This window comes from Natrix helvetica (genome assembly GCF_964273705.1).
Source record: "Natrix helvetica genome assembly, chromosome: 1".
NCBI classification, from domain to species: domain Eukaryota; kingdom Metazoa; phylum Chordata; class Lepidosauria; order Squamata; family Natricidae; genus Natrix; species Natrix helvetica.
In genome coordinates, this window is record NC_138548.1 from 291,997,481 (window position 1) to 292,013,862 (window position 16,382).

At 39.2% G+C, this 16,382-nt stretch overlaps 1 protein-coding gene across 1 annotated transcript in view; it reads left to right on the forward strand.

The window, feature by feature from the left end:
* CDHR2 (cadherin related family member 2) overlaps nt 1–16,382 on the forward strand; it is a 51,307-nt gene that overhangs the window by 23,164 nt on the left and 11,761 nt on the right. Inside the window, exons 9-19 of the mRNA XM_081938355.1 lie at nt 1,702–1,845; nt 6,152–6,227; nt 7,265–7,371; nt 7,541–7,771; nt 9,424–9,579; nt 10,369–10,536; nt 11,112–11,173; nt 11,292–11,535; nt 14,078–14,317; nt 14,522–14,591; nt 15,633–16,247. Of these exons, the coding sequence (XP_081794481.1) occupies nt 1,702–1,845; nt 6,152–6,227; nt 7,265–7,371; nt 7,541–7,771; nt 9,424–9,579; nt 10,369–10,536; nt 11,112–11,173; nt 11,292–11,535; nt 14,078–14,317; nt 14,522–14,591; nt 15,633–16,247 (2,113 nt within the window). The remainder of the gene's footprint in view (nt 1–1,701; nt 1,846–6,151; nt 6,228–7,264; nt 7,372–7,540; nt 7,772–9,423; nt 9,580–10,368; nt 10,537–11,111; nt 11,174–11,291; nt 11,536–14,077; nt 14,318–14,521; nt 14,592–15,632; nt 16,248–16,382) is intronic.

The window sequence follows — 16,382 nt, forward strand, 5'->3', positions numbered from 1 at the left end:
AAGGAGATCTTGAAAAGTCTTCAATAACTTCAGAAAAAGTTTAGAAATGAGATGTACGTTGTAAATAACTATCTCTTTATCTGTACCTGCTTCAGTTTAAACTTTATTGCCATTTTGGGTTTTTTAAAAATCTCTTAAAACTATGCAAATTATTTCTTCTTTTGTCCCCCCACGCCCCCTCCAGCACCTTCCAGATAGATATTTATTGTTGTGTTACATTGACTCAGTTGATTAAAAATTTAGACCAATATATTTTTAGATATTAGATTGTGGAGGTTAGTTTGCTAGATTGTTTAGATATTGAAAAACCTCTATAACAATTATATTTGGAAAACTATGATTATCTGGAAGATGCTGCATTTTAATTCAACTACATGTTAAGTACAGTAATATCCTACACAGGATAAAGGTTTTAGAGTAATCCTGTTATTTTATAACATTATAGGTGTGTGTGTGTGTGTGTGTGTGTGTGTGTGTGTGTGTATGCTGGTCTTGTTGTATTCGGGTCTTTTCCCACGTAAGATTGAGATTGTCTTGGCAACATTTCGGCGAGGTCTCACTCGCCATCCTCAGGCTGGTGTTTTGGGCTTAAAGCATGGTTGGAGCTGCCATCTTTCTATAAATCTTGGTGGGTGGGTGTGGAGTGCTGGCGTTGTGTCAGTAAGTGGATTGATTGGCTGTGTGGTTGTATCATGATTGGTAGATTGGTGCTGATCGTTGCTGGCTGTGTGTCCATTGTTGTTTTGTGTTGTAACGGCCTGGTGGTGGGTGGGGCTCGTTTGTTGACTAGGGCTGGTTTCCAGATGTCTGGTAGGTGGGAGGTATCATCACATTTATTCATGTTGTGGGGGTGTTTCTCTATTTTGATAGCTTCCATAATTATTCTCTTGTTGAAGTGTTCTGTTTTGGAGATTAATTTGGTTCCTTCAAAATTAATTTCATGTCCTGTAGCTTTAAGGTGCTGGAAAAGGGAGGAAGTTTGTTTGGAGAAAAAAAGGGGAAGCAACAAAGAAGACAAATACATAAGCACTTTCACATAAGATCAATTAATTGTCCTTTCTAATTAAGTTACCTACCTGAATAGCCTTGTTAAGTAGGTCAGAGAAATAATATATTTCAATTCTTGATTTAGATTAGGGCTGTCAAATTCCTGGCCCGTGGGCCACATGCGTCATGCGCTGGCTACGCCCACGCCTGGTTTAGCGAACGGGAAAAATATCCCGATACATCACGTGATGCTGCCGTGACGACGTGCATTTGACACCCATGATCGAGATGATTCCAAGAGATGAATTGAGATGAACTCTTCCACATTTATATAAAGCTAGCAAAAGCCAACCTCCTATTTTTTTCTATAATGGTGCAATAAGATCAATTTCTAAGATCAGTGATTTAGATAGGCAATCAAAAAAACTGTTCAAAAATGCCTCCATCACCCTCAGTTCTAAGTTTACTATTCCGAACAATTGACCTATTTCAGTTAGGTGCAACACTATGAAAGAACAGCTTTAGATGTGGGTATTTATTCAGCAAAAAAACCCAGAATAGATGTTTTTCAAGGGTTTTTTTATGGACATGCAATCTCTCAGATACTCTAGGCATGTTTTTGGTTACATCAAAATATAAGGATTCATCACAGTGCTACCATAGATAGGTAAAATGTCAATTCAAATGACTAATGGTTGCTTCTGTGTATTCTAGGACAATGGAGGATTGTTGCATGGTTCTTTTATCTATCAGAACAATACGGCTTATGTATCTGTGACAGTTATTGATGTTCCAGATCTGGACCCAGAGTTTTTGGGAGAGCCATATGTGGCCTCGGTGTCAGAGAACTGCCCTCTGGTAAGAACTTTCTCACCTGTGTATGAAAAAAAATCTGGTTTTCAAATCTTAAAGCTTCAAAATTTCCTACTAAATCCATTTGGGGGCTACTATGGGGGCTACTATGGGGGCTTTAGCATAGTAAAATCACAGGATGGCATTGAATTTAAACATATAAACAGAGGCATAATATCAAAAGCCTACATCATTCGAAGATATTTCCTTCTAAAATTCCTCAGTAGGTAGCTCAGCAATTGCCATTGAGAAGATTCTGTCTTATCTTCTAGAGGTGAGGATATTTTTCCCCCTTCCAAAATCAGAAATCATTGGCAGGTGGATTCAGAAAGTGGTCCTTCCATTTAGGGCTAGGGAGTAATTTGTTTCTCCCCATTCGAGGAGACATCTTCAGTGCACTTTGGATAGTGCATAGTTGCAAGCACTTTACGTCATGCATAGCAGTGGGTTCCAGCAGTCACTACTGCCGGTTTGCTCGTGGGTGCAGAACATTACAAATTGCTCTGTGGAGGAGGAGCCAACGTCGCGACGATATGGAGGTGCGGTCTCGATGCTCCGAGACCACAGCCGATATTTTTGCCACTGGGTGGTCCAATAGGACCTAAACTGTCTCGCAGAGCTGGTGAACAGGAAGAATACATCTTGCTGATCTCAGGGACATTGCAAAGTCCCTGATGGATCCAAGAGAAGTTCTTCAAGCCGGCGACAAAAAATCCAGCCATTAGGCTGATGAAGTTGGGGCGGCTCCAAAACAGAAGGATATGGAAAGAGAAAGTGTTTCCAGCTGGTGAGGAATTTTTGCCATTTTAAAAGAGACTGCCTATAAAAAACGTAAAGTTAATTTAAATTTGAGAACAGAAGAAATAAGCGGCAGAATTAAGCTTTGAATGGTTTTGGACAGTGGATTATCTTACTTTTTAAATGCTATGTTCATGGATGGAATTTATGCAAGCCTTTTAAAACGAATGGATTAAGTTTTCTTCTTCTATTTTTTTTCTTTTATTATTATTCTTTGTAACCTATGGACTAAAATCCTACTTCTTCACTACTGTGGGTGTTTTTCCCCTTTTCTTCTCTAACTCATTCAAGAATTTGACTTTTGTTTAATTTGGAATATAAAAAAGATACAAGAGGAAACAAAGAAAATTGTTACAACAGAGGGAAAGAAGAACGCTGCTGCTCGAAGGCTGGAAGTTTGTGTATTGGAAACAAAACACTCTTACTTTCCTCACTGATTATTCTGGTTTGGCACTTCAAGGTCTCATCGTTTGTTTATAGAGAGTGATAAGAAGAAAAGCATAGAGATGTTCCTTTGAAGTATATTCTTAACCAGAGAAAAGTGAAAATAAGACCTTATTGTGAATTTATGCTTAATCTTGTAAAAACCTTCTAAGCCAGAGCAGCAGTGTTTGTCAGCTGGAGATAATGGCACAACTTCAATAGCAGAAAGAAATTTTAAGCCTGCAAAAGATATTGTTAGAAATTCTGAAATTATCAAATACATTTGAGAGAACGGAGAAGAAGTTGGAAAACCTAGAGCATCTAACAGTAAAATATGATGAAGAAGTTGGAGATGTTTATTAAGTGGAAAAAGTGGAGGTTAGAGTCCTAAAAACCAAAGAGGAAAATGACCATAAAGAAATTAAATCCACTGATATCTATGGTGATTGGTTTGTGTCTGGAAATGGAAAGAGTGGAACACTGAAAGAGGAATTAAATGGAGGGGAACTCTACCCCAGATGGCAAGATACAGAAGAAGAAAAAACAAAAGAATTTATGGATTTAAAGAGAGAAATTTTATTAGCATCATCATTGATAACGCCACTGACAATTAAAGATAAGATGATTAAGGAAACAGAAGAAGGGCATTGAAATTACATGAGAGACTTAATAAGCAATGAGTTGCTAAGAGGAGTCCATACAAATTTGATTAAGGAGATGATTAGAGGACTGATACCACAAATGGCAGAAGACATGAGACTGTTTTGCTACTGGAAAGATACAGGTTGATAGATGGAAGTGCATAATTTAAAACTAGTTAAACTTAGTGAAATTTAGTGACAATAGATATAGTTAAATAAATAACTGATAATGATAATAATGTATACAATGCATAGTGTTATGATAAGTAATAATTGGATATGAATATTGAATGGTACCCATGAAAGGAAGATTAGAAATCCTTTTGGATTATATATGAAGGTTAATAAAAAAAGAACTAAGTTAGATACAGTTAAGTCTTGATTATTAGGGGGAAGATGTTATGATACAGGATACAGTTAAATAAAGAAGGGATAATGATACAAAGGAAAATATATATGTATGGGTATAACATAAGGAAACTGGATGTAAATTGTAAACAGTGATTTGGTAAGGAGGATTAGAAATTTTTGTTACTAGATATTATGGATGTTTAGCTGGAACAGGCCATAAGGACTCAGTGTTATTGGAGGATTTTAGAAATAGCAAATGAAATGCCAGTATGTGGTTATGTTTTAAATCTTGATATATTTTATGATGAAGGACGTTTAAACAATTGTAGTCAAATGAAAATGGAGGCATGATGATGGTAATATGTATAAATATCTGATTTAAAATACTTGAGTTAATATGAATTATGATTGATGACTGTGGAAGAGATGCACGTAAGCCTTTTTGTAACCAACTGATACACTTTCTACAGTATGTAAAAAAAAGGAGGATTCTTTGTTATGTTTGTTTTGAAAATTAAAAATTGACTGGAGGGCAGAGATCGACCCCCAGGCGCGTCACTTGTGGGGTGCCCCAGGGGTCTGTTCTCTCACCCCTCCTGTTCAACATATATATGAAACTATTGCATGAAAACTATTGGAGTGCCAGTGGCATTAATCCAAATCTTATATAATGTACAGCTCATTTTGTGGTTGCTGAAGTTTTTAACCACCTTTACAGATAATTCATCAGAGCATGAATTACTATAGCCAGAATTTTATTCTCCAAGATTAATTGCAGATATCATATCACACGAAGATATACAAATACCCCAATCTTCTGTATATTGTGATCATCATCAGAGGATCCAATGTACATTGCTTTCCAATGACCACCATGTATCACTTTGTACTAAGCTGCAAAGTTCAGTATTATAGTATGACATCCTGACAAGAACAGCCTATGAGGAAGAGGAGGATTTTTAAACAAAAGAAAACTGGATATTGTGACATCACATCATTCTAAGATCTCACTTAAAAAAAGACCGACTGAAATTAATAATACCAGGTGGTGAAATCCAGTTCTGCATTTGTGAATCCTCATTTTGCCTCTTTTGTCCTTTCCCTTGAGGAAAAAAATGTTTTATGTGACAAATTCCTTGTGTCTAATCATGCTTGGCCAAACAAAGTATTCATCGTCTACCAGTCATTTGGTTCTAGTATTTTATTTTTATAATCCAAAGTGAACACACTGAATATATGCTTGATCTAATTCCCTTTCCTGCAAGCCAACCTGTTGACATCTTTAAGTTTTGAATGTCATCAATATTTGCTTCCAATATGAATCTAAATGAAAGCACATAGTATATGAATGAATTCATGCTGTCAAAATGTTTTTTTTAAAAAAACCAGTAGATTTTTGAATGCTTTTCCATTGCTTCTTGTCATAGACATGGAACAATTTTATTGTCACTTTGAATGTACACTAATCGGCATGCAGTAAAATGAAATTTCGTTGCGTACAGCTCTCAAAGAGTCACCACCTCCAATATACACTACATAAACATGACAAAATAAATAAAATGCAAAATTATGCATATACCCACATATGTTGTATGACACAGAGAAACAACACAGTCTAGTTTGGATACATGTACATGGTGAGAAAAATGAATCTTGTGCATTTACTAGACGGATGGCATAGGGAACAAAGCTGTTATAAAATCTGGAAGTCCTGCTAGAAATACTTCAAAACGTCCTCCCAGAGGGCAGCAACAGAAACTGATCGTGAAGTGGGTGTGTGGGGTCTCTAACAACGCTTTGAGCTATAAGCAAATAGTGCTTATAAGCAGTATCTTGAATAAATTGTCCCCTGGAGATCAAGAGAGAATTGTATTTTTAGACACCTGAAATTATCTTCCTGAACAGCAATTATTTATCTAGAAGGTGGATCATTTTATTTTCTTGTTGGAAGATTGTTTACCTTTTATTTCTTTTTTTATAAAGCTAGAATTGTGCACAGCTGCAAGGGCTGATGAATACATTGGCAAATCAGGTTCTTTCTTTATATACTGTGGGGATTCAAAATATGTCATATCTTATTCAGGCTTTCTTTTTTCTAGGATACTCCCATAATGACGGTATTGGCCATTGACAAGGACAAATATGTGAATGATAAAATCCTTTACAGTATCACCGGTGAGTAAAGAGTCTGGGGAAGAGGGATTTCAGGTGTGCAGACAGGATCAAGTTTACGATTCCTGTTGTCTACAACCATGAAATTAATTATGCATATGCCTCTAATTTTTAATTACTATATTGATACTTTATATCTACAAAATGCATAGCAGCACCCTTACGCTTAGGAAATCATAGCTGATGTTCGGTCCTTTCCTGACACATTATTTTATTCATTAAAGCAGAAAGCCTGGCTCCTATCACATTCTTCCCAAGTTGTCTTCTTGGCTTCCTTTGCATTATAACTTTTCCTACAGTCAGATACTGTATGTAATGTGTCTTCTATATATGTTGAACTTAAATTCTCACAATTTCTGAAGGCCACTCCACGGCTTATCCATGCAATGGGCAGTTCTAGAAATGGCCTCATCGCTTAATCTTGACTATGTTGGATGACTGCAGTCTTAAACTTTTCCTTGCCTCTCCATGCCAAGAGGTTGAGGAAGAGGGTGTCAGAGGACCTTCTTGAGGTCCTATAACACACCACGTGGCTAGAAAATTGTTCTTATGCAAAGGATGCTTTTTTTCAGGAGGCAACTGGCTAGTGAAGAATGGAAGGATTTATATTCCTTGCAAACAGCTAGTCATTTGTATCCTTTTAGAGAGTCATTGAAGCATTTAGAGGTTTATCTGTGTCCTCAGGGTCACCTTGGTTCCTGTAGTCTGCAATATTATTATTATTTTTGCAAATTACCAGCTGTCTTCAAGGAATATAAATGCTTCCATTCCCTGCTATCTTGTCAGAGCTGAAGAAGCTTCTTGGATGAGAAGTGAAACTTCTTCAAAGAAAAAACAAGAAAGTCCAGTTGCCTCCTGAAAAGAGCACCTTTGGGACAACCATAAACTGGGTGACTGAGAATCTCTACAGACACTTATACAAAAGCACACCCCTTTCCTAAGGTCCAAATTAAAAGCCAAACACAATGGCCATCCTTAGTGAAGGATTACCTCTTCCAACACTGCTGATAAGCTGCTTTTCTGATTATCTCCCTCTCTAGATGCCAGCAGCCTGTTTGCAGTGAACCAGTCCACAGGAGTCATCACTGTGAATAGTGACCTGGACCGAGAAGGCGTGCCAGGTGAAGAGGTGCAATTTCACATTGTTGTGAGTAGCAAAGCAGCCCTGGGAAATGGTTGCTCTATGCCCCCCTCTACCCCTACTTTTTGTCAAAGGCCTGTTAGTATACGAAAACCTTTTAGTCTACCAAAGCATCAAACTACTAAACTATAAGTAGACCTCCAAACTAAGCGATCTCTCTTGCTTCAATGGACAGGCTCGAGAAAAACACCTGAACATTTACCATCAAGTGGCACAAGTGACCTCCCAGGTGACCATCCATATCAACGATATCAACGATAACAAACCTCGGTTTTATTTATGCACGGCTCCTCCCTGCAACTTCACGGGCCCTACAGACGTCAATGTTTTAGGTCAGATCGAGGAGCATGCTTCTGCCAGAACACCTGTGGCCAACCTCAGCATTGTAGCCTATGATCCTGACAAGGTGAGCCTTTGGGGATTTTGGTGGCTTTTGATCTTCTATTTTTATCTTGCCTTCGCTTCAAATGCTCTAGGTGGGATTACAGGGTGGACTCCTATAGTGTAGTTTGTCTCCACAGCACCAGCCCCACAAAGTAGATTGGGCTGACAGCCGTCAACTGTCCCCTAGTCAGTGATTTTCCATGGCAAAGGGTGCAAACTCCCTGGGTCTTTCCAATCTTAGCCTAACATCTTAGCTGCTACGTAACAGTGGCTGGATTAGGCACCTTCATGTGGTCCCCCTGCAAAGCTAGAGTAAAAAAAAAAAAAGTCCGTTTAGAACAAGGTTGGATGTGATTGACCATCTGGCAAAACTAGCCTGCTGTTTCATTCACTGAAAACTAGGAGGGTGAATTTGGACTAAAGGCAGATTTAAATTCTTTTGACCAACTAGCACAGGGGTGTTGATTTCATTGAAGGCCGCATCAGGGTTGTGTTTTACCTCAAGGAGCCGGGGGTGGTCCTGACCAGGATGGGTGTGGCCAGCTCATTGTCACTCATGTCGGGGGTGCCCGTGGTGGCCCTGAGGGCTCTGCCAGCAAAAACGGACTCCTGAGCTCCATTCTCTGCTGCAACGGTCTCCTGCAACCCTCTGCCAGCCAAAACAGAGCTATCGAGGGCCACAACTGGCCCTCCTGAGCTCCGTATTCACTGGCGAGGCACCATGGGTTGGTCTTTTGCTGTTAACAGGATGGCCCTGTGGGCCAGATCTAAGCACCCTGCGGGCCTTGAGTTTGACATCCCTGAACTAGCACATAACAGAATTAGGCTAAGCAGCATTGGATCTCCTGAGTATTTGGATTGTAGACCACCATGAAATAACTGTGTTGTAGACTAAATTAGAAAGTTAAAAATTATTAAACCCTCTGAAGAAAGCAATGGCCGAATATTTCCATGCTTGGCCAGAAAGGCCTTCATGAAGACGTGTCGATGAAGTCACTAGGAGCTGAATTTGGCTGAAAGAAAACTTTGTATCTGAAAAATTCCTATAAGTGGAAAATGTGCCTGTCTGTTTGAGGCAGTGGAACCCACATATCTCTTTAATTCCTCTGAATTATGAACATATTTCATATCATCCCATTGAATTTGCCAATACAGTAGTATAATCCCACAAATGAGCTGGGAAGTGTTCATTGTTGTATTAGGCCTGTGTTAGCTGAAATCAAGTCACTCCAGGTAAATAGTAAGGCAATCAATCCTTGTTTTTGCCAGCGGTAACATCTCTTTTTTACCTGTCTTAAATATAATTACTGAATGCTCATCCGCATTCAGAACACAAGCTAAATGTTCAATTAATTACTTTGTCTCATTTGATCAAATATTTTAATGTGCTTTATTGTGACATTGAGAGGTAGATCAATGTCAGACCAAGATCATTCACCTTTTGCTTTTCTAGGAGATTGTCACAAAAATCTTGTTTCACAACTGAAATTTTGCAACTCCAGGAAAATTCAGGAGTGAATTCAGGCAAACAGAAGAAAAGAAAACCCACACACTGCTATCTGCTATTTTCCATTGTCAACAATCCAAATCAGCTGTCACTCTCCTGGCTGGTACTAATCAATTCTCCTGGTTGATACAGTTCTTTCAGAATGTCCTGTCTTTTCTCTTGAAAAGGGTGAAAATGGAACTTTCCAGCTGTTCCTGAGAGGTCCTGATGCACCAGCATTCTCAGTGTCACCCAGGCAGATTGTAAACGAAGGCACCGTTCAAGTGCTAGTGATAAATTCAAACCTTGTGGATTATGAAACTGCAACTAGTATGAGTGTGGAGGTGAGAAAAAGAGAAATCTGGGAAAGAGCCTTTGATCAAAATGTAATCAAAACCAATGTTTTAACATTCTTTCCTCTGAGCACTGAATTACTCCCTAGATAGCTTCACTGTAGGTGAGGTAAGTGGGGAATACTTGGTACATTTGCATCTGTACTCTGCAGATCTCAGGCTATGTGGAAAGTGGTTCTACTATGAATCGTGCAACCAAATAATCCCCCATCCAGCTGCTGCCAAGGATATGGTTACCCCTTCTTCAGAAATGTCAAGAATTTGTTTGTTTGTTTGTTTGTTATCTCGCTGTGGGGCTACTCTAGATAGCTTACAATAATAAATGTAGATCTGAACTTGGGCAATGGGAAGGAATGCTGAGCCGTTAAGCCGAGACTTAAGTCCTAAGAAAGAAGAAAGCATAAGAAAGGAACTCAAAACAATTCTGCTTTGATTCGGTTTGGTTTAAGATTGAGCGGAGAGAAAGCGATTGGCTTCTTCAGATTCTTCTATTCTTTTTGGTTACAATTCTATTCAGTTACACAGCATCTCTGTTGTTTCTTGATCTCAAAGGGGCTAACGGGGGCTAAACAATGTGCATGAGTTCTGATGGCCCTGCCTGTTTCTATCAGAGATGGTAAGATTCATCCTGAAGGAAATTTTCTTCTGATTATGAGTATCTACTATTTATTTATTTATTTAGTATTCATTCATTCAGTTTCTATGTCACCCATCTGACTGATACAGCGACTCTTATAAATGAGATGAGCTTAGTAATTTGATGCTTTTGTATGCTAACAGATTGTAGCAAATGATACCAGGAGGAAAGATGATTGCTGCTCTTCTGCCACGGTGACCATCCATCTTCTTGACATCAATGATCACAGGCCTGAATTCAGACAGACTGACTACAAGCTCTTTGTATTGGAAGAGAGCCCACCTGGTTCCATTGTAGCTTATAATATCACAGTAAGAAATCTCTACGCCTTTTGGAGCTCCTGGTGTTAAAGACGATGGAGATAGAAAGGCCTATTATCTCTATGACTTTATGGCTGTTTTGCATCCCTAGGATATTATGCTCCTTGTTTCTCCACAACCTGCACATTTCTTTAACCTTCCATTCAGTCATGTCCACTTCTCTGGAAAAAAATCTCTGCAGTTTTCTTGGCAAGGTTTTTCAGAAGTGGTTTGCTGTTGCCTCCTTATTAGGATGGAGAGAAAGTAACTAGCCCAAGGCCACTAAGCTGGTTTGTGACCTAAAACAAGACTAGAACTCACAGTCTCCTGGTTTCTAGACTGATGCCAACCCCTACACCACAATGACATACTGCACATACTGTAGATATATTTCAATTTTTCTTCTATAAATCTAGCAACAACTGATTTGACCTTAAGACCTGCTATTAATCCATTCAGACCAATTATAGTATTTATTAATATAAAGGAAATCTATTTATATCCCAATTCTATTCCTTCCTGAGATGCAGACTTCAAATCCTGATGAACCTATGATAAACAAATGGCTTCTTCTTCTTTTTTTGCAGGCCATTGATCCAGACAGTGGAAAGTTTGGAGAGATCACCTACCAATTACTGCCTAAGAGCATGTAAGTACATATAGTGCAATAATTAGCAGAGAGGAACAGAAAGAGTGTGTGGCAACGTTTTCTTGCTAAGTGAGTGTGATCACACAATTAAAGATATGCTTGTTTATCTGTTTTGCAGCCAATCAGATTTCACTGTGAATTCAATGAACGGTACAATATTTGTGGCCAATGGCAGTAAAATAAATTGGGGGATGCGCCCTGTCTATTATGCCACTTTGCAAGCAATGGATGGTGGTGGGCTGATTGGTTCTACCCAATTGGAGATCACAGTGATTGACATCAACAACAATCCTCCGGTTGTGATAGGTTCCTACAACTTCATGGTAATTGAGGGCAACAGCATCGAGCCCATCCAGATCCAGGTAAAGATAAAATGCCAGCTTCCTTTGTCTACTGAAACATTCTCCAAACTAATAGGCATTTTCAAGCAAAACAGAATGCAATAGTTTGCTTCTTAGAAGAAGTAATAATTCAACTGTAGATTATGAACATGCGAGTTTACCTTTGAAGCTGAGATTTTTTCACCAAATTGTGACTGCCCTCTTTCTTTCCAGTCCTACTTCAAAATTATGGAACATTGGAATGTGATATTCTGAGCGTTTGTGTTTTTTAAAGATGTCATTTTCAATCACTCTAGAATATAGACAGTAACTTCAGAATGCCACAATTATAGGTCATTTAACTTTGGGTTTAAAAGAAATAGTTCTTTCCGTGCAAATAAGAACCTATCGCACTCAAACCAGGGGTGGGATTGAAAATTTTTAGCGACTGGTTCTCTGCCCAGTTGCTGTGTGGGTGTAGCCATGATGGGCGTGGCCTACTTGGCCTCCTGCACCACATTGGGGGGGGGCATTTGCACCCTCCCCAGGTTCTGGAGGTATTCCTCAAGCTTCCAGGAGGGTGAAACTGTCCACCCCGGGTTCTGGAGGCCCTCCGGAGACCGGAAATGGGCCCGTTTCCAGATTCTCTGAACTTCTGGAAGGCCCATTTTTCGCCCTTCCAGAACCTCCGTACAGGCCCTGCACTTACCTGGTATCCAAAATGGGCCACATGGAGACTCCTGGGAGGGGCTGGTGGGTGGAACTACTGGTTTGGCGAACCAGATATAAAATTAACATCCAGTTCACCTGAACCAGTCCAAACCAGCTGAATCCCACCCCTGACTTAAACCATTTATATGCATAGGTTTAAAACAGGTGTGGGATATCTATTTATTTAAGGTATAGATTGACTTGTGGAATCCTTGGTGGATTTTACTCCTGGTTTATATACAGTATCTTGCCTTGCCAATTTGGTGGATTAGATATTCCAGTTCTTTGATTAGGGGTTGTTTTCTGCTTGTTTCTTTGTCTTGTGTTGGTCCTTCTGTGTTGGTTGGAAACGATGTGTTTTGTTCTTTTTGTTTCCCCCTTTGCTTTTTTATTGTCTGTTTTGAATGGTATGTAAAAATGGTTTATTTTTATGTATCTATTGATGGGTGATTTTTCTGAATGCAAGTCTCCAGAAACTCTTTAGAGGCTTTGGATATGGATTGGCCTAAAATGATTACGGTTTCCAAGTTAAAACTATGGTTGAATCTGTCTTGTGTTGTGAAATTAAGGAGTTGTCATTGTGTCTTCTGACTGCTAGTTAGTGTTTGTGGATGCACTCTGCTAGTCTTCTCCCTGTCCATCCTATATAGAGGCTGTTCCAGTCTTTGCATTGTACCTTGTAGATAACTCTTGGTTTTTGTCAAAGCATCTTCTGGATGCTTTGATTTAGTTAAGACATTTTGGAGACCTTTAGTTGTTTGTGGTTTTTGGAGACATCTTGTGGTTTGTGTGCTACAAGATGCCATGTAGTTGTAATAGTCTATTGGTTGTAGCTGGGATGTCTTTGATATAGAATGGTATTGTCCTTTTCATAATCTGTGCTGGTTGTGCCATAGTAGATTGAATGAACAGCCAGTTTTGGATAAAATTGCATGGGTATCCATGCATTACATTGACTTCGAACATACTGTACTTCATATTTTGTGGTGGTTGTTATTGCTAGTCCATGTATTATATGCCATACTCAAAATAAATAAATAACAATGTGGTTGTTAAAGAATATCCTGGATTGGGGGAGTCACACATCATGTTAAATCATGGCTTATTTAACCACAATTTACTTTATAAACCATAATTGGCTTGGTTCTCACAATATACCATGCCAAAAACAAACTCACAACATGGCTTAGTATGCTATGTGTGTTAGGTTTTGGCCTCTTCCAGGCCTGGATCTCCAGTCTAGTACTCTATGAGGTCTGTGAAGTAGTAAGTCATGAGTTCTGGTAAAAGGAGTTAAATTACCAGCTATTTCCACCTTGGTTCCTGAAATTGTCATAGCAACTATAAGTGATCTTGGTTGATCTAATAAAATATTAAGCAGAATCATACCTGATTAGTAGTTAGATGGTCTCCTTTAGAGAGACCACATGCTTACAGTTTAGACTGAGAAGTCTAAGACCAATAATATTCTCAAATCTATATAGACCTGCCATAGAAAAATGTGTGGACCTGCCATACAAGGTAAATATGGGATATTCATCTTCATTTTAGTATAAGTCAACTTTACCTAATCTGGTACTTTCTTGGCATGTTGCGTGCCTATTTTTGCTTCTTTGTTGGCTGTTCTAAATGACCAAATGCCTATAAAGGTGATCCAGACTGAAGAAGCTGCTTAGATAAGCAGCAAAAACATCACGCTCAAAAAAAAGAGGTCCAGTTGCCATGACTCAACTTCCAGACAACACTACCTGGATGACTGAGAATCTTCATCAACATATTATCCAGTTGAAGAAGTTTAATCTTATTTATAATATTGACTCGAACAACGAAGAGTAAAAAGTAAGACTAATCCCCCCCCCAATTCTTTTCCCAGGCCACTGATCAGGATAACCCAGAAACCAATAATAGCCGTTTGCATTTTGAAATTATGCCTGGCAATTTCAGCAACAACTTCACTATTAACCCAGAAACTGGAGAGCTCATCAGCAAAGGGCCCTTGGACCGGGAAGCTATTCCTGTGGAGCTCAACGGGAAGATAGTGGTGATAATACTTGTAGAAGACTTGGGAATCCCTCAGTTGAACACCACAGTCAATGTCACCATCACCGTGGAGGTAATCTTACTGCTCTTTGCCAGGAGTTTGAGCTCAGGTAGTTGGAGAAAGAGGTGGTGACAATGTAAAATTCTTGGTGGAGAAGGGGACATGGGTAAAATACATTTCCAGAAATGAAATTTGATTTTATTTTGCAGACAGGTAATTATGGTAGTGGGGTTTCAATTTTATGTGGCATAACAACATAAATACTTCTCGCCTTAGGACAAAAATGACAATGCACCCAGCTTCAGCAGTTCGAATTATGAGTTCTCTGTTTCTGAAGACTTGCGAGGTATGATTCATTGAATCTCTTTGTTCTGGACCCGGAAATGAAACTAGAAAATATCTTGTAGGGTAACCTGAAGCAAAAATAATAGCTACTGAGTTCTAAAAAAATCCAAAGTGAGGAGCTAAATAAACTACCTACAAAGCTCTAGTGTATCAGGTGACAGCAGTCTAGTTGAATGTTCTTTTCCCAAAACCACTACTATAGCACGACCAGAAGCTGGACATGATGCCAGAGGACTTTCTTGCTCTGGTTCCTAGATACCTATTATAGGAGCAAGCAATATATAGCTCTAAGGGTCAGCATTCATTGATTGCATTATCTTGATCGTTTGGGGAGAGGAAAATCTCCCAGGCCTTTCTAAACCAATCTTAGCCTTTCTTGAAGAGGAAGTTCTAGAGAGAATCAGATGATATTCTTCCAAAGTTTCCCCAAAGTTTTAATATATAATATTCTGCACAGATCTTAAGGGATAAGAGGATTAACAACGGTTCCTACTAATGCAAAACACAGGAGTTGGGCAACCTTTAACATAGGGCTGCAAAGTAGGCAGATGACATCCCATCACATATACGACTGGAGCTGAGGAGTAATCTTTAGCTTTTTCTTTACTTTTCAGCTTTGATTTGCTACATTGCAATTTTCATGCGTTGACAGACAAATGGCAGACAAGATTATTGTCACTTTTCTCAGTAATGGCCAAAGAGGCTAGGTGTGCTTTGTAAACCAAGTCAAGAGTTAAGCAAACCACAGGAGTTTGGCAACCTGTGCAAACCAAGTGATTGATGTGTTATGGCATCTTCGAGGCCAATCCAATAGGAGGCAGTTTAAACCACCAAAATAATGCATGAAAGAATTCTTGAGAACCAATAGTAGGAATGCTAAGTAATGCATGAAACTGGAGGTGGAGGGTAGCATTTGCTTGATTGGGGCATTGCCATTTACAAGGGAACTATAGACCTCTACTACATTGATCTGGGGTGTAGAAGGATGGTATACGTTTAACTCTGCAATTATTCTAATTTTCATATTCCAATTCTATCTCAGGTACCTTAGTGGGAGTTGTGGAAGCCAGAGATGCTGATCAAACACAAATTCACAACCGTATTTCATTCTACATTAATAGCAGCACAGGCTCAAACAACTTTCTGATTCGCTCCAGCGCCAAGGGATCTGGCTGGTATCAGGGCATGTTGTATTTAGACCCAGATATTGTTCTTGACTATGACCAAATGCAGGAGAAGTTCTTCAATCTCATTCTACGGGCTGAAAATTCAGACTTAGGGGAAACAGTAGAAGCCGCCATTGCCATGGTGAGGGTGTATGTGCTAGATGTCAACGATGAGTCCCCAACCATTGTACCATTTCCACCAGAAAATATTCACGTTACAGAGAATGAAAAACTACATAAGTTAGCAGCTGAGCTGGAGGCTACTGATAAGGACACCAACCACTCACTAGTATTCCAGGAGTTGGCTGTTGCATGTTTCAACAGTACAGGCAGTGTAGGGAATATATGTCAGCACTGGTTCCACCTGGTAGTCAATGGATCACTTTTTGTGAATAGTTTGGATATAGACCATGAACGGTGCACCCGAGTGGAAATCACACTGCGTGTTAAGGACGAGTTCACTGCCGTAGGAAATCCCTACAGTAGAAATGGTAAGGCAACTCCCTGTATGAACACTTGCTTTCACATTTTTTTATCCTGTGAGGTGTCCTCTATCTGTCCTACTTTTCCTTTCTACTAGATTTTTAAAAATTAATTCCACAGGAGTAATGTAATTGTTTATAATA